Source organism: Megalobrama amblycephala, linkage group LG19 (genome assembly GCF_018812025.1).
Source record: "Megalobrama amblycephala isolate DHTTF-2021 linkage group LG19, ASM1881202v1, whole genome shotgun sequence".
Classification (NCBI taxonomy): domain Eukaryota; kingdom Metazoa; phylum Chordata; class Actinopteri; order Cypriniformes; family Xenocyprididae; genus Megalobrama; species Megalobrama amblycephala.
This window is the reverse complement of record NC_063062.1, coordinates 19,834,174-19,861,479: the sequence shown is the minus strand read 5'-3', so window position 1 is coordinate 19,861,479 and position 27,306 is coordinate 19,834,174. Positions and strand designations below refer to the sequence as shown.

The 27,306-nt window shown below is 39.2% G+C and overlaps 1 protein-coding gene across 3 annotated transcripts in view; it reads left to right on the top strand.

Annotated features, from left to right (window-relative positions):
- The window catches only part of LOC125253857 (kielin/chordin-like protein), an 87,642-nt gene extending 61,952 nt beyond the window's left edge, over window positions 1-25,690 (top strand). For all 3 annotated transcript variants that reach the window (XM_048168063.1, XM_048168064.1, XM_048168065.1), the window contains 15 exons: window positions 6,054-6,139; window positions 6,245-6,338; window positions 7,538-7,711; window positions 7,802-7,884; window positions 7,956-8,076; window positions 11,545-11,627; window positions 11,702-11,801; window positions 11,882-11,970; window positions 12,282-12,554; window positions 19,507-19,679; window positions 20,870-20,981; window positions 22,725-22,826; window positions 23,222-23,386; window positions 23,636-23,933; window positions 24,408-25,690. In XM_048168063.1, coding sequence (XP_048024020.1) covers window positions 6,054-6,139; window positions 6,245-6,338; window positions 7,538-7,711; window positions 7,802-7,884; window positions 7,956-8,076; window positions 11,545-11,627; window positions 11,702-11,801; window positions 11,882-11,970; window positions 12,282-12,554; window positions 19,507-19,679; window positions 20,870-20,981; window positions 22,725-22,826; window positions 23,222-23,386; window positions 23,636-23,933; window positions 24,408-24,676 — 2,222 coding nt within the window. In that variant the 3' untranslated portion in view covers window positions 24,677-25,690. The remainder of the gene's footprint in view (window positions 1-6,053; window positions 6,140-6,244; window positions 6,339-7,537; window positions 7,712-7,801; window positions 7,885-7,955; window positions 8,077-11,544; window positions 11,628-11,701; window positions 11,802-11,881; window positions 11,971-12,281; window positions 12,555-19,506; window positions 19,680-20,869; window positions 20,982-22,724; window positions 22,827-23,221; window positions 23,387-23,635; window positions 23,934-24,407) is intronic.
- Window positions 25,691-27,306: the final 1,616 nt, after the last annotated feature.

Below are 27,306 nucleotides of genomic sequence, written 5' to 3'. Positions count from 1 at the left end.
CAGAAGCAAAAAAAACACTACATATGATTATCGTGCTGTCTTCTAAGATACCACGTTTCGATAAAAAAATGCAGCAACATGTAAAATGAAATCAAATAAAATACACATTGTTTTGAAGTAGGATACCAGATTAATGTATTTTGATTTTACGCTAGCAACAATACATTAACAAAAAAGTGCCATTGTAATACCATTGGACAGGATTTTTTTGGACAGGTACCATGGTAGGGTCATGTGTTCTTTCTCAAGTACCCTGAAAATATCATAATACATAAATATGGTATTTAAACAGCATACTGTTATGGTATACTGTATAAAAAGAAAACGTACTCGGTTACTAACATAACCTCGGTTCCCTGAGATACGGAACGAGTACTGCGTATGGGGAAAGGTCTCCTTTTTCCCCGTTACTGAAGCCTTTTTCAATAACGCAGTGTAACTGCATTGTCATTGGTTCACTCATTGACAAGTTGTTGAACCAATGACGGCGCGGCATAGCTGCGCGACCTATGGCGACAGAGCGCGCGAATATTCCCGCCGAAATGGGCGGGGTTTAGGGCTATATAAGCGGGCGTTTCGCCATAGGATTTCAGGTCATTCGACTGAAGCGACGACACTGAAGCCGCAGCCTCGTGGCACGGCATGTAACGCAGTACTCGTTCTGTATCTCAGGGAACCGAGGTTACGTTAGTAACCGAGTACGTTCCCTTTCGATACTTCACTCGTACTGCGTATGGGGAACGAATTCAACCGCGCCGTGCCACGGCAGGGAACGACTGGACTTGTCTTGGGCACCGTGAGGGAACCAGAGGACAAGTGAGAAGGCCGGAGCCGTCGAACCCTCGTTACACTACAAAAAGGGAGTTAACTCCCAGAGTGGCATGAAGCGGAGCTTGATAGAGGCCGCTGGATCATACCGAGAGGACCCGAGCTTGTAAGGTCGGGACGTCCAAATGATAAAATCTGACAAAAGTGGACGGTGAGGACCAGCCGGCCGCCTCACAGATGTCTTTAATCGAAACTCCACTAGACCAGGTCCAAGAGGAAGCCATTCCTCTAGTAGAGTGAGCTCTAACTCCTATGGGGCAGTCGAGGCCCATAGAGGAGTAACAAAGAGCAATAGCGGCGACTATCCAACGCGAAAGACGCTGCTTTGAGACCGAAGACCCCTTGGTGCGGCCACCAAAGCAGATAAAGAGCTGATCAGATTGCCGAAAAGGCTGTGATTGATCAACATAGGTCCTTAATGCCCTGACAGGGCAGAGTAGTTCCAACTCTTGCTCGTCCGACGAGGGAGGAAGCGCTGAGAGGGAAATAACCTGTGCTCTGAATGGAGTCGAGAGCACCTTAGGGACGTAGCCATGCCTAGGTTTCAAAACGACTTTGGAGTCGTTGGGCCCGAACTCAAGGCATGCAGGGCTCAAGGCGAGGGCCTGCAAGTCACCAACTCGCTTAACCGATGCTAGTGCAAGTAGCAGAGCGGTTGGTATTCATAGTGTTCGCCATAAGAATAGCGTTTTGCATGGATGCAGCACTGGGCCCAGTTAGCACAACACTGAACATATCTCCCACGCCCGGGCTGAACGAGGCGGAGGGGGGGTGGAACGAAAGAGCTTTTGGGGTGGTCCGGCCGTGGCGAGACTTTGCCCCATCCTCTTCCTTCCTGAAACATCAGGAGGGCTTAGGAGGCGAGTGCAAGTAGCAGAGCGGTTTTGAGCGTCAGGGGCCTGAGGTCAGCTGAACGCAGTGGCTCAAAGGGAGGCCCTTTAAGAGCTCTGAGGACCAAAGAGAGGTCCCAGGTGGGAACAGTGAGAGGACGAGGAGGATTTAATCGCCTAGAACCTCTCAAGAAACGCACCACGAGGTTGTTTCGTCCCTCTGACTGGCCAGCAATAGTAGCGTGAAACGCTGCAATGGCTGCTACGTAAACTTTGAGCGTTGAAGGGGTGCGACCCAGATTCAAACGCTCCTGGAGAAAAGACAGTATCGGAGATACGTCACACTCCACTGGGTCTATGTTGCGTGTAGAACACCAGTCAACAAAGACCGACCATTTCTGGGCGTAGAGGCGTCTCGTGGACGGAGCTCTCGCCTGAGAAATGGTATTCAGCACGTACCCGGGGAGGTTAGCAGGCTCCAGTCGAGGGACCAGAGGTGCAGAGCCCAGAGTTCTGGCTGGGGATGCCAAATCATCCTGTTCGCCTGAGAGAGGAGGTCCCGTCTCAGGGGGGATCGGCCACGGAGCTTTTGTGGAAAGTCTGAACAGCTCTGAGGACCAAACTTGGCTCCTCCAGAGCGGGGCCACCAGGAGGACTCTGTGCTTGTTTTCCCTGATTCGTCTGATGACCTGTGGGATCAGAGCGATCGGGGGAAAAGCGTAAAGGAGGGTGCTGGGCCAGACATGGGCCAGCGCATCTTCCTCCTTCGAGAAATAAATTGGGCAGTGAGAGTTGCCTTCTGAAGCGAAGAGGTCTACCTCTGCCTTTCCGAAGAACTCCCAGATCATGAGAACCGTCTGGGGGTGGAGCATCCACTCGTCTGAGGGGACATTGCTCCGAGATAGCATGTCTGCTCCCAAGTTTGTTCTCCCGGGTATGTGAGTCGCCCTGAGCGACTGAAACCTCTGTGATGCCCATTCCAGAAGACGCTTCGCCAGAGCGCATAAGCGGCCTGGTGATTTATGTATGACATCACTGTCATGCTGTCCGACTGGACTAAGATGTGGCACCCTGTCAGGTGTGCCTGGAACACATGAAGGGCTCGAATCACTGCCAACATCTCGAGGCAGTTGATGTGCAGATGGCATTCCTCGTGAGACCACGAGCCGAAGGCCGGTCTGCCCTCGCAAAGAGCGCCGAAACCTGTGTTGGACGCATCCGTTGAGAGCACCGTCCTTCTGGACACCGCCTGTAGGGGTACCCCTTGGCTGAACCATACAGGGTTCATCCAGGGTTTCAGAGCTGCCAAACAGGCCTGATTGACCCTGAGACGCAGGCGGCCGTGCCGCCAGGCGTGAGGAGGGACCCGGAACTTCAACCAGTACTGCAGAGGCCGCATCCGAAGAAGGCCGCGCTGCAGAACCGGGGAGGCGGAAGCCATCAGCCCTAGCATCCTCTGGAAAAACTTCAGAGGGAAATAGGCTCTGTTCCTGACCGATGCCGCGAGCTGCTGAATGGCCAGAGCGCGCTCTGGAGAGACTACAGCCGTCATACTGACTGAGTCGAAAACCGCACCCAGGAACGTTATACGCTGGCTGGGGAGCAGTGAGCTCTTGGCAAAGTTGACCCTGAGACCCAGGCACTCCAAGTGGCTGAGTAACACGGATCTGTGATGCTCCAGCTCGGCTCGTGACTGGGCTAGGATGAGCCAATCGTCGAGGTAATTGAGAACCCGGATTCCCATCTGTCTCAGTGGGGAAAGCGCCGCGTTCATGCACTTGGTAAAAGTGCGAGGAGCTAGGGACAGTCCGAATGGAAGGACGGTATATTGGTAAGCCACACCCTCGAACGCGAATCTCAAGAATCGCCTGTGATGGGGGGCTATCTAGATGTGAAAGTATGCATCTTTCAGGTCCAGCGAGCAGAACCAGTCCCCGGGGCAAACCTGCGCGAGGATCTGCTTCAGCGTTAGCATCTTGAACTTCCGTCTCATGAGGGAGAGGTTCAAGAGCCTGAGATCTAAGATGGGTCTGAGACCGCCATCTTTTTTGGGAACTAGAAAATAATGGCTGTAGAACCCCGAATTGCTCTCTGAGGGGGAGACTATTTCTATAGCTCCTTTCCTCAGAAGAGACGTGACTTCGGCTCGGAGGACATGAACGTCGTCCGGGTTGACTGAAGTCTGAAGCACCCCGCTGAAGCGCGGGGGCCTTCGGGCGAACTGAAGCGAGTAGCCTCGACTTATGGTTCCCAGAACCCAGCTTGACACTCCGGGGATGGCCCGCCAGGCCTCGGCCCGCGTGACAAGGGGCTGAATGGTATCGTGTGACGGGCCGCCAATCGGGGGCCCGTGCACCGGAGAGAGTGGAAGAGGAACTTCGCTCTTTCTTAGAGAAGGTAGAATATTCATAGTGTTCGCCATAAGAATAGCGTTTTGCATGGATGCAGCACTGGGCCCAGTTAGCACAACACTGAACATATCTCCCACGCCCGGGCTGAACGAGGCGGAGGGGGGGTGGAACGAAAGAGCTTTTGGGGTGGTCCGGCCGTGGCGAGACTTTGCCCCATCCTCTTCCTTCCTGAAACATCAGGAGGGCTTAGGAGGCGTCGGGTCCAGCGTAATCTTAGGCCGGGGTCCCTGACGTTGCCTCGGGAAGGAGGAGCGCTTACGATGGCGCTGTTCCTTGGGTGGTGCTGCCTGAGAGGTAGAGGGGGCAGGTTTGTTCTGCTGAGCCGGCGCAGACTTGGGGCGGCTGGAAGCAGACGTGGAGCTAGAGCGTTTAGGCAGGAAGTGTCGCATAGCCTGAGACAACTTTTGTGCTGCAGTAAAACGCTCCGTAAAGCCCTCTACTGCTGGCCCGAAGAGACCAGAAGGAGAGACCGGGGCATCCAAAAAGGCTGTCTTGTCCATCTCCTTAATCTCGGTCAGGTTGAGCCACAAATGGCGCTCAAGCACGACCAGGCTGGCCATGGATCGTCCAATGGCCTGAGCTGTGGCCTTTGTGGCACCCAGGGCTAAGTCAGTGGCGCTGCGGAGGTCACGGAAGGCAGGTGCATCGACGCCGGACACATCCAGAGAACGGAGGAGCTTCGCTTGAAACACCTGGAGAATAGCCATGGCGTGCAGTGCTGAGGCAGCCTGGCCCGCGGACGTATATGCTCTGCCAGCCAGGGCAGAAGTGGTCCTGCAGGGCTTGGATGGAAGGGCCCTCTTAGTTTTCCAACCCACAGCCGTGGGGGGACAGAGGTGAGCCGCCGCCGCTTCATCCAGGGGCGGTAGATGCTCGTAACCCTTCTCTTCAGAGCCATCCACAGAGGTGAGAGCTGAATAATGCGTAGTACATAGGCGGGCAGAATACGGGGCGCGCCACGACTTCGTCAGCTCGTTGTGAACCTCTGGGAAAAACGGTGCGGTGCGTTAACGAGGGGCCTGGCGGGAACCCGGCAGGAACCACTCATCGAGCCTGCTCCGTGATGGCTCCTCTGGCGGAGCCCATTCGAGGTCCAAAACCTCTACTGCTTTCGAGAGGATGCGGAAGAGCTCGGCATCCATACCCGGTTTGCAGTCAATGGACTCCAGCGAGGGAAGGCGGGCGGGGTCAGAATCACCGGCCCAACCTTCGGTTTCAGAGGCCGCGAGAGACATGACGTCATCAAGCGGCTCGTCCTCAGAACCGCCAAAAGAGATGAGGTCGCTCGCATCTGCCGAGGTACGCAGCTCAGGGCGGGAGAACAGGACGGGGGACTGCTCTCTCGGGGGAGAGGGTGAGGCACGCGGGGAAGCCGGCGTGACGTCATTCAACTCCGTGCGCTGGGCCGCTCTGCCCCGCCGTCTCTTCATAGCCGGCTCGCGGGAGGAAGAAGACGGGAGGGCGCGAGCGGTGAGATCGCCTTCACTGAAGAAGGCGATCCGCGAGCGCAGAGAGGCGAGACTCATTTTCTCACAGTGAGAACACGAGGTCCCGGTGAGCGCGGTCTCTGCATGGGGCTTCAGCCGGAGATCAGCGAGGAGCGATGTGAAGTCGTCGCTGAAGGAGAGAGAACTGAAATCCTATGGCGAAACGCCCGCTTATATAGCCCTAAACCCCGCCCATTTCGGCGGGAATATTCGCGCGCTCTGTCGCCATAGGTCGCGCAGCTATGCCGCGCCGTCATTGGTTCAACAACTTGTCTATGAGTGAACCAATGATGATGCAGTTACACTGCGTTATTGAAAAAGGCTTCAGTAACGGGGAAAAAGGAGACCTTTCCCCATACGCAGTACGAGTGAAGTATCGAAAGGGAACCAAACTTCAAGCTCTGTTGAGATCAATTCAGCTTGTTTGTTTAGTTGTGAGTTTGTGTTTTTGTGATGATTGTGTCGGAGTTTGACCTTTGATCTCTTTGGCCTCATAGTATGTGTTCAACAAGGTCAGGAGTATGAAGAAGGACAGAGCTTGACCCTCCACCCCACTGACCGCTGCTTAAACTGCACCTGTGTGGTAAGAAACACAATACACAAATTCAGCCTTTAGCATCTCATCCACAACATCCTGCATGAGATTTGACTGATCGAATGGTTCAGTGTTTACAAATGTGTGTTTCAGGGTGGTGAGGTGAGCTGTGTAGGTCCTCAGTGCACTAAACTGACCTGCATGCATCAGGTCACTGATCTCGGCTCCTGCTGTCCCCGCTGCAGAGGTACAGATACATCTCATTAGGACATATAGTATTTAATTTTTTTCCCCTGACATTGACTTATAATGTTAGTCAATTTTTTTTTGGATCAGTTTAGTTTTTCATGAACATTTCCCAGCCTTTCTGTGACCTCTAGACTTAAATAAGCTGCTTTTGCTGCTGTACCTTTAAAACTTCAATATAAAATAACCTCTATTATGATCTATTATGATATGCTAAACTCTTGGCGGACATATGTAATGTGCTTATGGCTTCAATACCTTGAAGATTAATGAATAACCCATTTTGTTTTGAATGAGTACAAAAATAAATAATAATATTATTATGATTATTATTATTTATTTTATTATAAAATTACAATTTAATTTTAATGCAATTAATAAACGCATTTCATTTATTAAATTTAATAATAAATATGTATGCATTTAAAAAAAAAAAAAAAAACACTTCTTAAAAAATGAACTCAAATCTGTTATATTAAATTAGACTTAAATCACTTACTCACCCTCATGTCGTTTCAAACCCATAAGATTTTCTTTCATCGTTTTAATTCAAATGAAGATATTTTTAATGAAATCTGAGAAATGTCTGTCCCTCCATTGAAAGTCTATTCACCCAAAATTCAAAACGACCATAAAGACATGGTCAAATAAATCCAGATGAATTGACGGGTTTAAACCAAGTCTTCTGAAGAATCATGATCGCTTTATATGATGAACAGATTTAATTTAGGCTTTTATTTATATATATAAACAGTGATAAGCAAACATAACAGAAGCTCAACTGTACTTGTTTGACGAGAACAAACCTCATTGGTTCTTGCAAAAGCTCAGACGCATTGCACAACACACAATAATGAACCAAATTTAAATGCTGTAAACGGTGTTCACTGATCAATGTTTATATGCGAATAAAAGCCTAAATTAAAACTGTTCATCATATAAAGCAATAATGGCTCTTCAGAAGACTTAAAGCACTTGATTAATATGGATTTATTTTACAATCTCTTTATGAAAGTTTTGTGAATAGACTTTCAATGGAAGGAAAATGGAAAGATAAAAGTATCTTCATTTGTGTTCCTGAAGATGGATTTGGATTTTTTGGGAATAATTTTCAGTTTTGGGTGAACTATCCTTTAAATAAGATTATACTTTGATAGGCTTTAAAATAAGTGTTACTAAGCAGAGCTGTCTCTCTCTCAGGCTGTTTTTATGATGGCGTCGAGCACCTTGAAGGCAGTACCTGGTTTCCGTCCAGTGGTCCCTGCATGTCCTGTATGTGTGTGAATGGAGTGACCACCTGCTCAGAGGTCCACTGTCTCTCCACCTGTCTAAACCAGATCAGCGTGCCGGGAGAATGTTGCCCAGTGTGTGCAGGTACAACTACAATCCCATCAAACAGTTTTGTGCTTGCATAGTTTTTCATTGAAAGTCTAACGTTTGAAACGTGTGTATTTCTTCTGTCAGACTGCGTGTTTGAAGGCCATGTGTACGGCCCTGGAGAGAGTTTCCACCCTTCTGATGACCCCTGTCAGATCTGCACTTGTGAGGTATGGCTCATCACAACATTTTGTGCGCATATGTTTGTTTGCTTGCCTTACGGTGTGTGTATGTGTTGTAGGTTATGCCAGATGGGCAACAGCACTTGCGCTGCTACAGGAAGCAGTGTCCGAGTCTGGTGGACTGTCCTAAACACAATATCCTATACAGCGTCTCTGACTCCTGCTGCCCTGTCTGTGCACGTTAGTATGAACACTGCTGTGAACGGATTTTCTACATTTCTGTGCGAGTTTCGTGTCTCTCGTATAACTCGTATCGTCTACTTCCTCTCACATATTAAAGGATTAGTTCACCCAAAAATGAAAATTCAGTCATTAATTACTCACCCTCATGTTGTTCCAAACCCGTAAGACCTTCGTTCATCTTCGGAACACAAATTCATTTATTTTTGATCAAATCCGATGGCTCAGTGAGGCCTGCATTGACAGCAAGATAATTAACTCCCTGAGGTCTGAAAACGCGCCGGCGCGTTTTGCAGGATTTTTTTCACATTGCAGCAAAACAGACTTAAAATTCTCCGTCATTTCTTGTCATAGAGACATAAGTAATATATCAGTTGATCAGTTGAACTATAGAATGTCTTCTTTTATTTGTGTACACTCAAAGTAAAAACACAATGTTGTGCTTTTTGTAAAATAAAGAAAACTAACATGATGCGTGATCTCTACTCTCCTTCTGAACGAAGTCCAATCGGATAGTTCTCAGAAAATGAACTGTAACTTATGAATACTAATGACAAAAAAAATGCCACTTATGTCTAAAAAAACGTTGAAATGTCAGGTTTAAATCGTGCAAGTCAAATCGAAAACAAACATTCTGTGTTTATGTAATCTGTATGAAAAGAGAGCCATGTCAGAAGTCTGTGATTCAGCTCATTACCCGCTAATGCGGCCATGCCCACGGAGCGAGCGCTATTCCGACGCAAATTCTGAGTCAATACATGCATTCATCGTCTCAATCGTATATTTATTGTCTTGAAAAGTGTTTATTTGGATGTTAAAGCCATGGTTAGCGATCTGTAGAAGACATGCCGTTAGTTCCTAGTTCCTTTTCTTTTTTTATATGAATTTGTGGCCTAAAGGTGTACAGAGAGCGCCCTCCGGCTGCAAGTATGAATTAAAAACACCATTCCTGAAATGTCCTCTTCTTCTTTAGAATAATTTGTGGACTAAATGTGCACAGAGAGCGCCCTCCGGCTGCAAGTATGAATTGAAAACACAGTATCCAGCACTCATATTGATGACAATAAATATTACTTCTCAGTATAGAAAATTGACATAAATATATAAGAATCCATCAATATTTCTCCAAATGTGCATGCTTTTAAGCTAAAAGCCTATATGAAATAGAGGTAACATAATTGTTCAGACACTTTGCATCACAGAAATACATTATATTTTAAAGAATATATTGGAATACCATTATTTTAAATTGTAATAATATTTCACAGTATTGCTGTTTATGATGAGCTGAGACATTATTACAGAGGTTTTTTTTCACAGCCTACCTGACTGAAAGGCCTCATTAATATGCAAGCCATTTCAGGTCATTATTATGTGATTCTTTTGTCTTCTCAGGTGTAAATGGCCCATTATTCATGATCATTCACGCCTCCATGCATACTGTGTTTCTTGACAAAAAGTGTCTTACAAAAACTAAATCAATATATTGTTTTATATGAAGGAGTAGGCAGCATAATTTTTACATAATTCTGAAGCAAAAACTCTAGTCTACAACCTCCAATACCCAAAAGTCTTGTGAACATAGATTTAATATACTTTTTTTGGCCTTATTTCAGTGACTTAAGTTTTTTGTTTTTTCAATAACCACGCATAAACATTATTCCTTCAAAAATACAAACATGTACATACATCTTCCTCACATATTATTGTAGCCTAGTTTGTGCTGAATACAGTGTAATGACACTTTTGTCATTTATATGTTTATGAACAACTGAAAAAAGCAGAAATGTCAGGGCATGCCAAAACTTCCCCAAGCCCCAAATCAGCCTCAGACTCTAGAGGGTTAACACTTTCAAATACCAAGAAAGCTAAACAGTTTAAAACAGTTCATGTGACTATAGTGGTTCAACTTTAATGTTATAAAGCAACGAGAATACTTTTTGTGTACCAAAAAAAAAAAAAAACGATTTTATTCAACAATATCTAGTGATGGGTGATTTCAAAACATTGCTTCATGAAGCTTCAAAGCTTTGCAAATGTTTTTTTCCGAATCAGTGGTTTGGAGCGTGTATCAAACTGCCAAAGTCACGTGATTTCAGTAAACGAGGCTTCGTTACGTCATATGTGTTTCGAAATTTCAGTTGTTCACCACTGGGGGGCGAGGCTCTGGCAGTTTGATACGTGGTCTGAACCACTGATTCGAAACAAAAGATTCGTAAAGCATCGAAGCTTCATGAAGTTTTTGCTTTTTTGGCACACAAAAAGTATTCTCGTCGCTTCATAAGATTAAAGTTGAACCACTGTAGTCTATGAACTGTAATGAACTGTTTTAAATATGTCTTTAGTAGCTTTCTGGGCATCTGAAAATGTTAATTAGGCAATGGAGGCCTCACAGAGTCATCGGATTTTATCAAAAATATCTTAATTTGTGTTCAGAAGATGAATGAAGGTCTTACGGTGTGGAACGACATGAGGGTGAGTAATTAATGACAGAATTTTCATTTTTGAGTGAACTAACCCTTTAAATTAATTGGTAGCGCTTTACAAAAACATAGAGCAAACAGAGCAAAAGCATATTTATAAATTGTTTGTTCAAAATATATTAATGTTAGTTTATATAATTTCATTGTTCGAAATACAGAACCTAATGTTAATGAATTGAACCTTATTGTAAAGTTTTGCCCAAAATAATTTTAAATCGGTATTGGTGTTGTTATCATGTTAATTAAAACTATTAAAAATTGTTTTTGGTAATTGAAATAAAGCCGAAATTAAGTTAAAGTACTAAAATTAAATAAAACTAAAATAGTACTAAAATAACTAAAACTAAAACTGAAATAAAAAGCTAAATAGAAATATAAAAAACTAAGGAAAATGACAAAAGCACATGACTAAATTACTAAAACAAACTAAAGTGAAAACTGAAAAAAGCTAATTCAAAATATTAATGAATATTATAAAAGTATATAATAGTATGTATTTCATGCCTATTTTTCTATCTATCTATCTATTTATTTATATTATATATATATATATATATATATATATATATATATATTATTTTTTTATTTTTTTATTTTTATTTATTTATTTTTTAAATGAGTGGGATATTGTACATTCAGTCGGTCAATATCAGAATGAAGTATTCTTTAGAGCCGTGGGATAATAACCCTGTTTATTTTGCTATAATGAGTGGTGGGCTGTAGATTCTATTGAAAATAGACTATTATATGCCAAATTTGATTTGAGATGAACAAAAATACATTTTAAGGGGTTCAAGTAATGTAAAATTTCTAATTGAATATTTTTTTCCAAATGTTTTCACAAATGCAACAATTTAAACAAACTGTAACCATACGAGTCTCTTTGAAGAACTATTTCAAATCTTTTTCATATAGTTGATTCATTTGATTCTATGCTAGATGTTTTTGTAGGATTATTGTTTAATTGTTGTGGTTTGTATTTCAGAGCCCCTCAGTAACTGTACTGCTAGCCTGATCGGTAATGAAGTGTTGGCCACTGATGATCCCTGTTTCACTTGTCAGTGCAAGGTATCTAAACACACTACTCTTTTGTAAAGTTTTGTACATTGATATGGAATGATGATGTTTATGTGTGTGTTTAGGATTTGACGTGGACGTGTATTCATCGGGGCTGCCCTCCTCTTAGCTGCCCTCCAGATGATCAGCACACACCCCCTGATACCTGCTGCCCCATCTGTGACAGTACAGAGTCTCTCTATCAGAAATAATGCTATGTCGCTTCTTCCAGTGTATGTGTGCTCACTTATATGTGTTTGTCTCAGAGTGTGTTTTAGAGGACGACCAAACCCATGTGCCAAACGGCCAGAGATGGACAGACAAGGAGAACGAGTGTATCACCTGCATCTGCAATGTGAGGAAACTAAAATGGAACTATCAGGAAACCATTTCAGGAGAAACAAAAAATAACAAAACAATTTTAAGCAAAAAACTTATTTTGATGGTTTTGTTATTTTTGATCAAGCAAACTGTTCAAGTTATATAATTTTTATCAGGAAGTTGTTATGATGCTTTTTTAAATTTGAAAATTCTATTCTAAATTTGAAAAAAAGTCTATTTGTTCAACAGACTCGCATCTGCACCAAAAGCTCTAGAGTCACATGTATTGAATGTTTAATGCAGTATTAAGCACATTTTAAAGTAATTCATGTGTGTGTGTTTTAGCAAGGGCACATCGAGTGTGATCTGCAGGAGTGTCCTCCGCTTGATTGTCCGGATGGATCAGTCAAAGTGAAGAACCCTGGGAAGTGCTGTTTAGAGTGCAAAGGCATCACAGCTGTAGTGCACTCCATAGACACCGATGCTCAGTGTGTGTACGAGGGACAGGTGTACAGCCACAATGACCACTGGGAGGTGGACGAGTGTACGTCCTGCACCTGTGTGTCCAGAGATGTGCACTGCCAAACCCAGAGATGCCCAACTCTCACGTGTGCCTCGGTAAGATGACGATATGCACTTTTGAGGTTATATTAGTGATGACTTCACATTGTTTGAAACCTGTTGACAGGCTTTTAAATGTAGGTCCCTGCGAGTCCTTAAAAAGTCTTAAATTTAGTTTTATCAAATTAAAGTCATGAATATCTTAAATATCTTAAATGGTATAAGAAAATACTTAATTATCATTTCAACAGATCTTAAATTTGGTGGAATGTAAAACCTGGAATTGCGATGTGGCTTATTGTGACAACTAAACAAAAAGCAAATATGCGTTCAAAAATGTAGAATAATACGGTTCTAGAATATTTATATATAATCATATCTACTAATCCCTTTTCTTAAAAACAAGATTTATAAAATTATAAACCTCACAGTTTAGACTTTAAACTATTTTTGTCGAAACTTGTATTATTTGAACTGCAAAGTTGTTTAAATCATTGTTTTTACAGTCATTTTAAGATGTTTAGCCTAAACAATGACCTACAACCCCCCTATATAGTATTTATTTTATTTGTGCAGTACTTAAAAAGCCTTACATTTTATTTATTTTTTCCCCACAATATTTTTTATTATATTTTCACTTTTTAACACTTTGAAAAACAGCATTTTACATTCATATACATTCTTTCAAATTCCATACTACCATGAGATCGCTGCAACAAAAAACAACATAAACACTCAGAACAAGAATGCTCCCTCTGTTTTAGCCCATGGTAATCTATTCAAAATTGACTATTACAGTCATAATGAATGCAAAATAAAATATATATGTTGAAGAATTTATTAATTCTACAAGGTCGGAACCACATTGTCCACAAAGACTAGTCATCCACTTCTTCATCTGTTAAATTCAAATCCTTAAAGGTGCTAAAGAGGATGTTTTGTTTTATACATTTTTGCAATATTACTTGAAACTGTCTTTACTAACTGATAAAAGACTATTTATTAGGTGCATTGAAAGGAATAATATTAATATACATCATCTGTGCACGAGGTAGGGCCTTAAAAACATCAGCCAATCGTTTACGCGATCATCGCTTAAACGATTGGCCCTCTGGCTTGTCAATCACTGCCATTATGTTCCTTGTGAAAGACGTGCGCGGATTGGCCCTCTGGCTTGTCAATCACTGCCATGATGTTCCTTGTGCGAGACGTGCACGGCTGCGCGCTCCAGTAACTTTCCACACTCTACAGGTGCTGCATGCAATGTTTTTGTCAGGAGACAGAAGTAACAACTGCAGATAATAAGTTACCAGCGTTGAGTCCGACATAATGAATCCACTAACACGACACAGCGAATGCCGGTGGTAAACACTCGTGTTCCAATACTTGTGCACGAGTTTTGGGAGGCGTTCCCTCGAAATGAGCTGTGAAGGAGGGGGGTTGTTCTTACGCATGTGCTCATTTCAAAAACTCACTAACAGTCTTTGGATTCTCAGTCGATGAAAAGATCCTCTTTAGCACCTTTAATATAATTAATGAAAGGGCTCCATATGTTTTCAAATACATGCTGTTTAGCCTTTAATATGTAAGATATCTTTTCTAATGGAAGATTTAACATCTGTTTTATCCATTGAGTAGTACTTGGTCTGTGAATCTTTGTCCACAACAGAGCGACACATTTTTTGGCATGAAGCAAGCTGAGGTCTATAAATGCTTGTTCACATCTACTATAATTTTGTTTCTCTGGGTATAAGCCCAACAGAAAAAGCTTAGAGTCCAGTAAAATTTGTTTTGAAATGATCCTCAATTATGACTCTTACCAAGTTCCTCTAGCTTCCATACATTTGTACATATGTCTGGTATGTTTTTATTATATCTATTTAATTCCACCGGTGCTACATATGTTTGCATTAACCATTTATACTGTATACGTTTAAGGCGTGTATTTATAGGCATAGTGTGAGCCTTAATACAAGCTGCTTTCCAATCCTCATCCGAAATTTCAAATTGCAAGTTTTCCTTCCATGCATTCAACTTATACTGTGAATTATCAGATGAGTAAGATGTCAGCAACCCATGAAATTCAGATATGATACCCTTTCTCAAATGATCCTTTATCATATTTTTTTCCAAAGATAAATGTGGGGGTCTAGTGAGGACATTGTCTTGATTTGCTTTAACAAAGCTTCTAATCTGGAGATATTTGAAAAAATGCTTCCTATTGAGGCTGAACTCCTCAAAAGACATCATAATAGCAAAATCTGTCAAATAAAGATCTTGAATAATTTTAAGTCCCTTCGATTGCCACAATTTGAATGTAGCATCCACTCTTCCTGGTACAAAGAACCGATTACCCCATATTGGACTATAGTGAGATAATGAATGGGATGGGAGTCTTTTAAATATTTTGTACATCATACCATATCTTTAACATATGTTTTACAATTGAGTTTTTAGTTTGTTTCCGTAGTTTTTTTGCTGTGTCTGAATATATGTATGAGGGAAGAGGTAGGGTTAGATTGTGAGATTCCATTTCAGTCCAGTATGGAGACTCATTTGTTGAAAAGTAGAACATAACAGATCTCAGCTGTGCAGCCCAGTAATACCACAATATGTTTGGACATTTTAAGCCCCCTCTGTCAAATGGTAAATACAACAAAGACAAACAAAGTCTTGCCCTCCTATTGTTCCATATGAATCTGACAAACATAGTTTTAATTTTTGAGAACAAATTTGAAGGTAGTGGAAGTGGAATATTTTGAAATAAAGTAGTTTGGGTAATATATTTTTAAAATATTAATTTTCCCAAATATAGATACTGGTAGTGACATCCATATATTAATTTCCATCATAAAAGGTTCATAGTTTGCATCAACAATGTTTTCCAGTCTTGGCAAAATCTGTACTCCCAAATATTTAAACTGCTCTACAACATTGAATTGAATTACCTCTGAAATTGGATTCCTTTTTTCATTTGAATTGAGCAGTAATATAGAAGATTTTGTGTTATTTACCTTATATCCCGAGATAGCACCAAATGTGTTAATTAGCTGTAACTCAGCCGGAATTGTTTTACTTAAGTTTGACATGAATAAGATAACATCAGCATACTAGGAAATTCTGTGTTCTGTCGTCCCTACTGTTATTCCACAGAATTGCTGATGTAAACGTACTCCAATTGCGAGAGGTTCAATAGCTAGTGTGAACAACAAAGGAGAGAGTGGGCATCCTTTACTAATTTTTATTGGTTTTGAAATATTTCAATTTGTCAATATTTCTGCAGTTGAATTTTTGTATATTATTTTAACCCATTTTATGAAATTATTTCCAATTCCAAATCTTTCTAAAACATTGAAAAGATAGTGCCATTCGACCCTATCGAAGGCCTTTTAATGATAGGAGTGCTGTATCGGACATTTCTTTGTTAGTATGAATTATGTTCAATACCCTTCTTCAGGGATCCCACTCGTCCTGGAAAACCTTGAAAACCTGGAAAATTGATGATAAATTTTCCAGTCCTGGAAAACACATTGAAAATTAGAGAAAATGTAAAATGTCCTGAAAATCTTGTTGTTGTCCTGGAAAATTATTTTTTAAAAAGTTCTTGGATTTTTCTTTAGTCGAGAAAAAAGAGTTTATCACTGGCCTATTAGGTGTTTATCAGGTGTGCAGAATTATTAGGTATGTTTTCATTTACAGATAAAATGAGCCAAAAAGAGATTTAACTCAGATTGAAAGGTCAAAAATTAATAAATGCCCATGAGAAGGATGCAATACTAATGCAATACTAGGAATTGCAGTTAAGGCATGACCAATGGACAGCAAAATGCTCATTGGGTCAGACAAAAACAAGTGGAGAAGAAAAAACATGTTAACTGCAAAAGAATTAAGAATTAAGATAAAGAATTAAGTGTGAAACCATCAGGAACCCTTTAGTCTCCAGCGCCACCATTTTCCAGAACTGAAACCTACCTGGAGTCTCCAGAAGTGCAAGGTGTCAGGATCTCAGAGACTTAGGTTAGGTAAAGAATCCTTAAAAATAAAAAAAATAAAAAAGCCCCCCATTTAAGAATCACATACTGAATTGTAGTAAAATACAATTTTTATAGGCTTTATAGACAGACAGATTGAGAGTGACTCTTGAAGGACCAGCACCATATTCTCTTGTACCACTGTTTGAAGAATTTATCTTCAAAACGAATTTATCTGGCAGTAAGGTGTGGGAGTTCATTTTTAGTCCATCTCTTATCCTGAAAAGTCTGTCTTGCAGACATAATGATCTTCCAAATCCTACTGCCAAAAAATAGATGTGTGCATTAAGTGTAAATGCAGACTAATAGACCCTCCACATATTTTATTATGTGTTATGGATTTCTTTGTTGTTCACTGACTTTGTCTTTGACTTATATTTTTATTTTCAAATAGTGAAACAAAACATTAAAATAGTTCCAATGATTGACTCTGGCAACGAGAACAATTTGTCATAGTGTATGATTAATTTTTTTTAAGAATTAAAAAAAAAAGTTTTTATATCATGCAATTCTAACCTTTTTTCTCACAATTCTGACATTTTTCTGGAGTTTGTCTTGCAATTCTTAATTCTTTTCTTAGAATTGTGAGATGTAAACTCGCAATACTTGTGAGAAAAAGTCAGAATTGTGAGATAAAGTGTCAATTACCTTTTTTTCTTTTCTTTTTTTTATTGGAAACAAGCTTCCATAGTCATAATGTATTATTAAGAGCTCACATTAAAAACTTATTTTATAGTTGAGTCATGGCAATAAACTGTAGCTATGCCTTTTACAGACTTAGAGAGCAATATATTAGGCTACTTTAGTACGTGATTCCAGTCTTTTATTCCCGTTGTGGTAAAATTGAAAATGTCCTGGAAAATGATCGCTGAAAAAGACTAAGAAGTTCTTACATTATGGAAACCCTGCCTTCCCATTATAAATCCATTTTGATCTTTATTAATAATATTTGGCAATAGTTTTTGTAACCGTTTTGCTAAAAGTTCACATATTATCTTAAAGTGCCCCTATTATGGATCTTTGAAAATGACCTTTCATGTATTGTGTAACATAGCTCTAAGTGAATGAAAACATCTGGCAAAGTTTTAAATCTGAAAGTGCACTGTATATAAAGTTATTGTCTCTCAAAAGTAAGAGTCGACTCTCAGTCAATTAAATGAGTCGTTTGTAAAACAAATCCCAAGCCTTTAGCATATTGCCCACCCACTTGTTGTGCGCGCAGACACCGGGGAAAATACATTTTTTCAACAATACCACATACCACAGCAGTACAATCTTTTGTTGTGTTCTGGTCATTTTACTGATGACTGCTTCTCAAACCTCAGGAAGTTTAAATGCAGAATTCACAAAATTCTTGGTCTTAAAATATGGATCAATGCCCAGTTTATTTGGACCAGCTTACTCCTCTGAATCTCAACTTGTAAGTATGATTAGTAATTGATGTTTATATTTTCTAGCGATCGTTCAAAATTTGTAGTTTTGTATGTTATGTTGTGTAACATACACCCTAGTCTGTCTCCTACTAACCGGCTAACTCACATTTCTGTAGTTCTGCTATTCAGATGTGGGTCCAATATTGTCTAAAAATGTGTTGATTAATGCAGCTTGTCTGTCTTATTACTTGGAATAATGATCAAGGATGGAGCATGACTTTTGTTTAAGAAGTGTAATGCATTATCAGCTATTCACGTTTGTACTTGGCTAACGTGGGAGTTTACAACATACAAAACTGTTTTTTTCCTCTGCGTTTTTATTATTACAGTAGAGTGGAGCTCTATCTGTATTGTAACAGGATGTTAAGATGCATTGTAATTTCAAACAATGATATAGCTATTTTTCTTTGTTAATAGTTATGACGAAAAGTCTGTGTACCCTTCTGGCCTAAAAGTTTATCTTATGTTAGAGGTTTTTTTAGCTTCGCTTGGCATTCTTATACAGTTCCCACAGGTGCACCTACATAAAGTATAACAGTGACGTTGCTATCACGTCTTATAAATAAACTAAGTTGACACTTAACATATAGAAACCTCCTACTCCAGTCGTGATTGTGAATCAGTTTCTGATTGATCGACTACTTTAGACGTTTCATCGTCGGACTCAGGCTCCAATTGATATGGTAAAATCGATGATATCTTTTCTGTCCATACATTGTATACAATGTCTTGCGAATTAGGTGTCATTCAGTTATGGCAATGGCCGATCACAAAGGATTGGGTCATCTGACCAATCAGAGCAGAGTAGGCTCACGGAAAGGAGGGGTTTAGAGAGACTGATTTTTTTAACTGCTTCTTACGAATCGTTTACAAAACATTGAAAACTCAAGTGAAATTAAATGTATATTATGAGAAAACGAAAGTGGTTTTTGACCTTGCATGTAAACCTGTTGTAGGAGACTCCCAAAACAATATTAGGAACCTTAAAAAAAGGCACAATAGGAGCACTTTAAGGTCAGAATTTAACAAACTTATGGGTCTCATGTTTTCACATTGCCTGGTTTTGGCAGTAAGATAATTAGAGCACTATTCATAGAGGGTGGAAAACTTCCTTTCTGAAATACCTCCAGAAACATTTCCAAAAGTGGAGTTAACAATTTATTTTATATTGTTTATACAGGTCTGTTGGAAGACCATCTGGTCCTGCCCTTTTTCCTGACTTCATATTATCAATGGCGTTCCCTATTTCTTCCTTGTTAATTTCCATCTCAAGGTCTTCTTTATGTTCATTTGGGAAATGAGGTATAGGCAGTTCATCTAAAAACCTATTTGAGAATTAGTCTCATTTTTTGTATCATATAATTTGTTATAGTAGCCTCTAAAGGCAAATTTTATTTTAAAAACCCTGCAGATACCCTGTAAATAGTGAGGTCCAACTTACTAGTCAGTGTACTATATTAGTGAGAATTTTGACTGGCAAGGACATTTTGGGCCCCTCTCAGGTATAATCTATCTGGATATATAGTAGCATTTGTGTGTTTGTAGGATGAAACTCCGGCTCTGGTTCCTGGAATGTGTTGTCCTCACTGCATTCCCCACCCCGCCACCTGCATTGTGTTTGGAGACCCTCACTATCGAACATTTGATGGAAAGATGGTGAACTTCCAGGGGACGTGCACATATGTTCTGGCTCAGGACTGTGAGGGCGGAGACTTCAGGTGCTCACAATATTCTCTCACTCACTACACTACTGTTCAAAAGTTCAGAGTCAGTAAGATTTTTTTTAAAACTTGACTTTACTCAGCAGGGATGGATTAAATTGTTCAAAAGTGACTGTAAAGATATTTATAAAGTTAAATTTTTTTTGTATCACAGTGTCCACAGAAATATTAAACAGCACAACTGTTTTTAACATTAATTACAAAAAAAAGGTTACTTTCACCAATAAGGATTAAGCTTAAATCTAGATTAAATCAAGGTTTATCTAATAATTCTGTTGCACCAAACTTTAAACCTTGTTTAAAACTGAGTAGGTTTACATTTAAACCATAATTTTGATCCTGGATTTAATTTATATTTAAAATAGATTAACTTTAATCCTGTTGCTCCATAACTTTAAACTCAGATAAATCTCAATTATTGCGTGTTGCACCAATAAGAAATTAAGCAATCAAGGATTTGTTGGTCTGGATTTTATTTTAAATCAAGTTGTGTTGCAGTTGAGTTGTCTAATCTGTGATTAACCTCCATTTACGATCAATTTTCTCCACCATGATGGATTTGCCATTGCAATTAAACAGCAACAATGTTAATATTCCATTTCCTTCTTTATTGACCACCAGAATCTCTCCATCTGACATACAGTACAGTCCAAAAGTTTGGAACCACTAAGATTTTTAATGTTTTTAAAAGAAGTTTCGTCTGCTCACCAAGGCTACATTTATTTAATTAAAAATACAGTAAAAAACAGTAATATTGTGAAATATTATTACAATTTAAAATAACTGTGTACTATTTAAATATATTTGACAAAGTAATTTATTCCTGTGATGCAAAGCTGAATTTTCAGCATCATTTCTCCAGTCTTCAGTCTTTCTGTTTTTTACTGTATTTTTAATTAAATAAATGTAGCCTAGGTGAGCAGACGAAACTTCTTTTAAAAACATTAAAAATCTTAGTGGTTCCAAACTTTTGGACTGTACTGTAAGTTGGGGGTAAGTTTAGGGTTAGGGATAGAATATCTCCGTAAAATGTCCATGGAATGTCCCCATAAAATATGGAAACCTAATGTGTGTGTGTGTGTGTGTGTGTGTGTGTGTGTGTGTGTGTGTGTGTGTGTGTGTGTGTGTGTGTGTGTGTGTGTGTGTGTGTGTGTGTGTGTGTGTGTGTGTGTGTGTGTGTGTTCCAGTGTCCATGTGTCTAATGAGGACCGGGGACGTAAGGGAGTGTCATGGACCAAAGAAGTGACTGTGTTTATTGGACATGTTGTTGTGCAGCTGTTTCAAGACTGGATTGTCAAGGTATTATGCCTTTAGGCCTGTTCACACAAAGAATGATAACTATAAATATAACTAAAACGATAAATACTAAAATGATAAATATATTAGCGTCCACACCAATTCACTGTAATGTTCTGTTTACAGGTGTGAACAGGCCTTTACAGTGTTACTTACTTTTTTCACAATACTTATAATACACCAAACAAATGCTATATATATACACACACAGTCAAACCAAAAATTATTCTGACATTTTTTATATATTTTTACTACTGGGTAAAGGACACTATAGTTCATTTATGTAAGTGAGGATAGCAAAATAAAGTAAACTGTGACATATTATACCCAAAAATTCTTCATACAGTGGATTAACAGTAAAATTGATAAAAATTTATAACCAAAAATTATTCAACTTTGACCTGATCATGTTTTGCTTAAGTGTTATCTGAGATAATTTAGATTAATTCTTTTCTGGCACAGTTTAACTCTGAGATCTTGTCATATTTTATTATCATTTTTTTAAACTATAGTGAATAAACTGTATTAACCCTTAAAGGCCTAGAGCACTTTTGGGGCTCCTGACTCGCCTGCACTTTTCTCTGGTTTTCTAACCCATTCTAGCAGTCAGAATCAAGTGCCATATATCATTTTAAACAGGACAACTTGAAGTTTCAGTTTAGATTTTTTAAAGTCCCAATTTTACATTTATTTTGTCTGAGAATGGATTAAATTTCCAGAATTTCAAAAAAACGGCAGCAAAAATCTGGTGTTTTTCACTGTAAACTCACACAAAACCTTGGATTTTTTCTTGTAAAAAGTTATATTTGGATGTTTTAAACTTTCAGATTAAATTTTGTCTAAATGTAACAATCCCTAAGCAAGTTATAGCCGTTTGTTACAATATTACTCTTTAGGGATAAACAGATGTACTTTATTTATTGATAATGTGTGTCCAAAAAAGAACAGGGAATAAAATAAATTCAAAAAAATGTTATACAACAGAACACTAAAGAAAATGTGACTTATTAGAGAAATATATTTTCAATCTGAACATGAATAAAAACCAATAGTGTTTTTTCACAAAATACACACAAAATGAGAGAGAAATATAAGTAGTTCAACTGAACTAATAATGTAAATGATCTTCACAAACTATAAAATAAGTACTTAGATAATATAACAACCAAACAGAGCAGTCCTATGGCTGTACTCCTCACTAAACGCGACACATTTAACTTTTTGGCCACCGGCGGCCGTCTCTGTTTTTGAGGGTTAATGAATGAAATGTTCAAGGTGTCTGAATAAATTTTGGTTTGACTGTATATATATTACATTTAGTTAAATCAGGGATTCTTAAACTTTTATGTCAGCCAAACCCGCTTTGACCTAAAATATTTACTTGAAGTACCCCCAGAGATTTTAATTTAATATTTCAATATTTAAAAACAAAAACAAAAAAACATTTGCATTGTTTACAGTTCTCTAATTTAGTTTAATGATCAAATGACATGCAAGTAAATCTTTTTTTAGCAAGTGTTTTATTTTGTTTTTATTTTTGAATTATTTATTTTCATTTTATATTTTTATGATTTCATTAATTATCAGCTTTTCATCAACTCATGAACCCCCTCCCCCAGATTAGGGAAAACCCTGAGATAAATTATCCATTTACCTTCAGCTTTTCTTTAGACACTTTTATCAGTGTTGAATATTGACAACTTTGCTTGTTGCTTGTTTTCTTCCTCCTTTTCTTCGATCCGTCAGGTTGATTATCAACCCGTCTCCCTGCCATTTCTTAAAGAGCCGTATGTTTACCTGGAACGCAAGACCAACACCATCCTCCTGAACACCAATGTTGGGCTGAAGGTACAGTCTCTGTATGAGTTCACTCTGGGTTCAATTTTCTATAGGAAAGAAACATCATAAACAAAATCTCCTTAATATCAAGTGTTTCTTTATTGTAGCTATGAGATTAAATATAGAGCAAACAGAGATGTTTGGAGAAGTTTCTTGCTTAGATTTTTCTCCTTAGAAAAAAAGACTCTTATCTTACCTGTGTCTCCTCTTGAGCTCAGATTTGCTAAGATACTAAATATCAAATGTCTGAGATTACAATATGAATTCAAACATTTCTCATGAAATTCTTCCCACACCACATTATCTTGATTTATTGCCTGAATTTATTTTTATTAATTTGTAATATTTTATATTAATTTTATGATAGCACTTTTTATTTGTTGATTTGATGATTGTGATTTAAGGTGTTGTGGAATGGCCGGTCTCATGTGGAAGTTAGTGTTCCTGGTACCTACAAGAAGCACATGTGCGGTTTATGTGGCAACTTCAATAACTACCCTCAGGACGACATGAAACTTCGCAACGGACAAATAGCCAAATCTGAAGCAGATTTCGGAAACAACTGGAAGGTTAAAACACTAAAACATCTTCATGCTTTGTGTTTTGATTAATATGTGGTTTGTAGTTGACAGCAAAAGTAGAAATGTGACCGCTGAGAATGCGGGAACGGGAATTGGGATGTGTTCATTTAAAAAAAAAAAAATCTGTTTGAACACCAAGGCTCAACATGTCTGAAGAACCAATGCTAGCCACTAGCCACACAATCTTGATGTATTTCAAATGTTAAATATTAATGTTAAATATTATTCTCCTTGCAGGTGGGCAGTGGAAATTCAAGTGTTCGTTGTTCTGATGTGAAAAACATTAATCCATGTAAGGAGGCTGGATACTCCGCCCGTAAGACTGCAAACGCTCGCTGCGCAGTGCTGAAGTCGCCCGTGTTTGAGCGGTGTCATAAGGTGGTGCCACTCGAGATGTTCTTTGCTTCATGTGTGTATGATCTGTGCGCCTGCGGGTCCAGTATGGACGAGTGTTTGTGTGACGTGTTGGAGGCTTACTCGTCCCAGTGCCGTGAGGCCGGGATTATCCTGCAGTGGAGGTCGCCGACACTCTGTGGTGAGTGAGATATACTCATGCAGTTAACTGCCTTTTTGAGCATAAAACATCCAAACTTAAATGTTTGTAATTTATAAATGCTTAGGAATACAGACTATTGATTATTGCTGATTATACAGATTAACTGCAAACTACAGATTATTGCTGAAGTGAAAGCACTTCAAAAAATGAAAGTGTAAAAAAGTTATAGTTTAAGTTTACTGTAAAACAAATGTACTGTACTAAACATTTTTTATTGTATACATTTTACTAAATAATTTTTACTTTTAAAATTGCTATAAAATCAAAGCCGTATGTCTAACCAAGTTGTGGTCCAAATTTGAAGTTGATATCACAAAAATTGAAGATTTGTTTAAATATTAACAGGAGTAAAGAGGTTTGCTTGTGTTGTAAGCGATACAGTATATAAATGAATGTGATTTGATTTGTCGTGCTTTAGTACAAAACCATCCTTTTTCTTTTCCATCCTTACAGCCATGGGTTGCCCGCTGGACCGTGGTTATGTGTTTGATGAGTGTGGGCCACCGTGTCCTAAGACGTGTTTTAATAAAGACGTGCCACTCGGTGTGATCGAGGCTCACTGCTTTAAACCCTGCGTACCAGGATGCCAGTGTCCCGCTGGACTGGTAGAACACAACTCCCACTGCATCGTCCCTGAGAAATGTCCTAAAATTATCCATGGCAATCTTGGAGACCCTCAAACTGAGGAGTCAAATCGCAAATTGTTTGTCTACAAGGTCTAAATCTCACTGAATCTTGTTTTTAATTATCCCTGAGATCTGATTAACTAAAACAAGTAAATTTGCATTAAGATTCATAAGTACACATTATTTCGTATAAAAAACATTTGTAATTTTTATCAAAACTTGCTACTTTTCAGCTGACATCATAAATCCCACTTACTTATCAACCCTTGTCTTTCCAACATCTGCCTCCACTTTTCATAATCCAATCATTTCCTGATGGATAAAAAGTCCCATCCTACATTTTTCTCATTGAATATCCTGTTGCACTCAGAAATACATCAGATCACAATGAGTTGCAAATGGAGTTTTGTATTGACTTTAAAATGCTTGAGCTTAACGCACATTTAATTTTTACTTTATAGCTCAAACCACTTATACAATCCTCTACTGTATACTACATTTAGTTTTTTTGTTTGTTTGTTTGTTTGTTTGTTTGTTTGATTGATTTATTGGTGCTACTGTTTGTAAGTGTTTCTGACACTGTGTTAACCTGGAGCTAAACATTATCAGTTAACCATCCACTGATAGAAAGATATTTGAGCCAACTGGACAAATTCAGGAAAAATTCTCTTAATTTCACCACAGATGCAAAGAGGAAAAAGCTTTTTTGAATCATCATGAGGTTTCTGTTTTAGCATGATTGATTGCCATAAAAGATCATGGACTTTTCCTCTTCAGTTTGCTATTTTTGAACAAATTAATTAGTTAACCAAAATGACAAAGACAAATCTGCATAGTTTTTGTTTTTTGCACTGTTTTTGATGGGCCTTTTTTGCTGTTGCACTGGTGTTTCATTTTTTTCACTCTCTTTAAATACAGTTTTATAAGCAATGTTATTACAATTGATAATTTTATTTACAATACTGACAGTGAATCTATGTAAAAATAGAAACACAAAATGAGCTTGTATGTTATATTCATCAGGTGCTTTGACATTTATCAGTATATGTCATATTTAATGTATTCTCGTATTTACCGTATGTCCCGTTATTACACCAAATCTCACCTTCACCCAGTCTGTGCTTGTTCTTATTGCTCATCTAAAATGGGTTACTCACATTACATTTAGTAAAAAACAGTATCTTTTTTTTTTTCACTATTTTGAATATGAACTTTTTGAGGATAAAATGGCACATAAATGGCTAGCCAATTTTGATTACTAAGATTTCATTTAGACTTACTGTAGAAAACAAAAGCTATAATTTTAATAAAAATTAACAAATGGGATATTTGCTCAACCGATACCATAAATATATTGTGGTCTTACAATATTTGGTTGGTTGTCTTAATAATTTTCATCAAAGTTCCATTTCTTCAACTTTGATATAAAACATAAATGTCATTTTAACTGAATGTAAATCTTAAATGTTTCAGTTTAACCAAAAATGTAAAGAGCCATCTAACATAAGGTTTAAACATCTAACATAGAATTCAGCCAGGCTTTTTTTAATACATATATATCGTAGCTGATTGAGTGTCATGATTTGTCTGAGGAGTGCGGTCAGCGCTGAGCTGACTCTGTAATCTGACTCTAATGGTTTCCTCAGCGACAGACGTGGCTTTGTTGTAATCGTGCATCATTCATGAAGATAAACTCATCGAACAAGTGAGACACTTTCTCTTTTCAAGTTGGATTTATATAAGGTAGAACTATCTGTTATGTTTGTATTTTATATTTGTATTATGATGTACAGCTAGAACACTGTCAGGTTGGATGGAAGGGAAGGAGCGAGGACTCAAATGCAAGGAAGAGGGCTTTTATTAATAATAAAAAATAAAACAAAAACACAACAAAAACTACCCCGTGGGGGAAAACAGACTTAACAAAAAAACAAGACATGACTTGACTCGGCTTGACTTGACGAAAACACCAGGGAAAATATGACAACGAACCAGCACAGGACTGCAAACACAAGGAGAATAAATAGGAGAGCAAACAAGGCAGGTAACGAGGGAGGACAGGTGGGGCAAATCAACCAATAATCAGGTAACAAGATGGGCGGGGTCAAGACAATAGACATGAGAGCACATGGCACAAAGAAACACATGACAAGCCATGTGCTCACACCAAACAAAACAAAGACACAAGCACATGGCCAATGAAGACAAATCACAAGCCATGTGCTTACACAAGACAAGACATGAACACGTGACTACGAAAACTCATAAGCCACGTGTTCACACAAAACAAGACAACATGAGAGCACGCAGCCCGTGAACACAGACTGCGTGCTACACAACAAAAGACAAAAACACAACATGAAAGCACGCGGCAGGTGGAATAACCGCGTGCTACACAAAACATGAGACAAGAGCGCACGGCAAGTGAAAGTACACACAACCCGTGCGCTCACAATAAAGACAGGACTGGGAGCGCGAGTGTCCGAATCCCGACACGAAACCGAAACCAAACTAGACACGAGTGCCGGGATCCGAACGCCACGCTCCCAACATGAAACAAGACACGCAGACAAGAGAGTGCACGGCCCCGAGAACACTCGAGACCGTACGCTCACACAAAAACACGACAAGAACGGGAGTGTCAGAGCTCTGTCACAAAACCAAGAAATTAACTAGACCGAAGTGACAGAACCCTGACAGAACACATTTCATTATGTTGATTATGC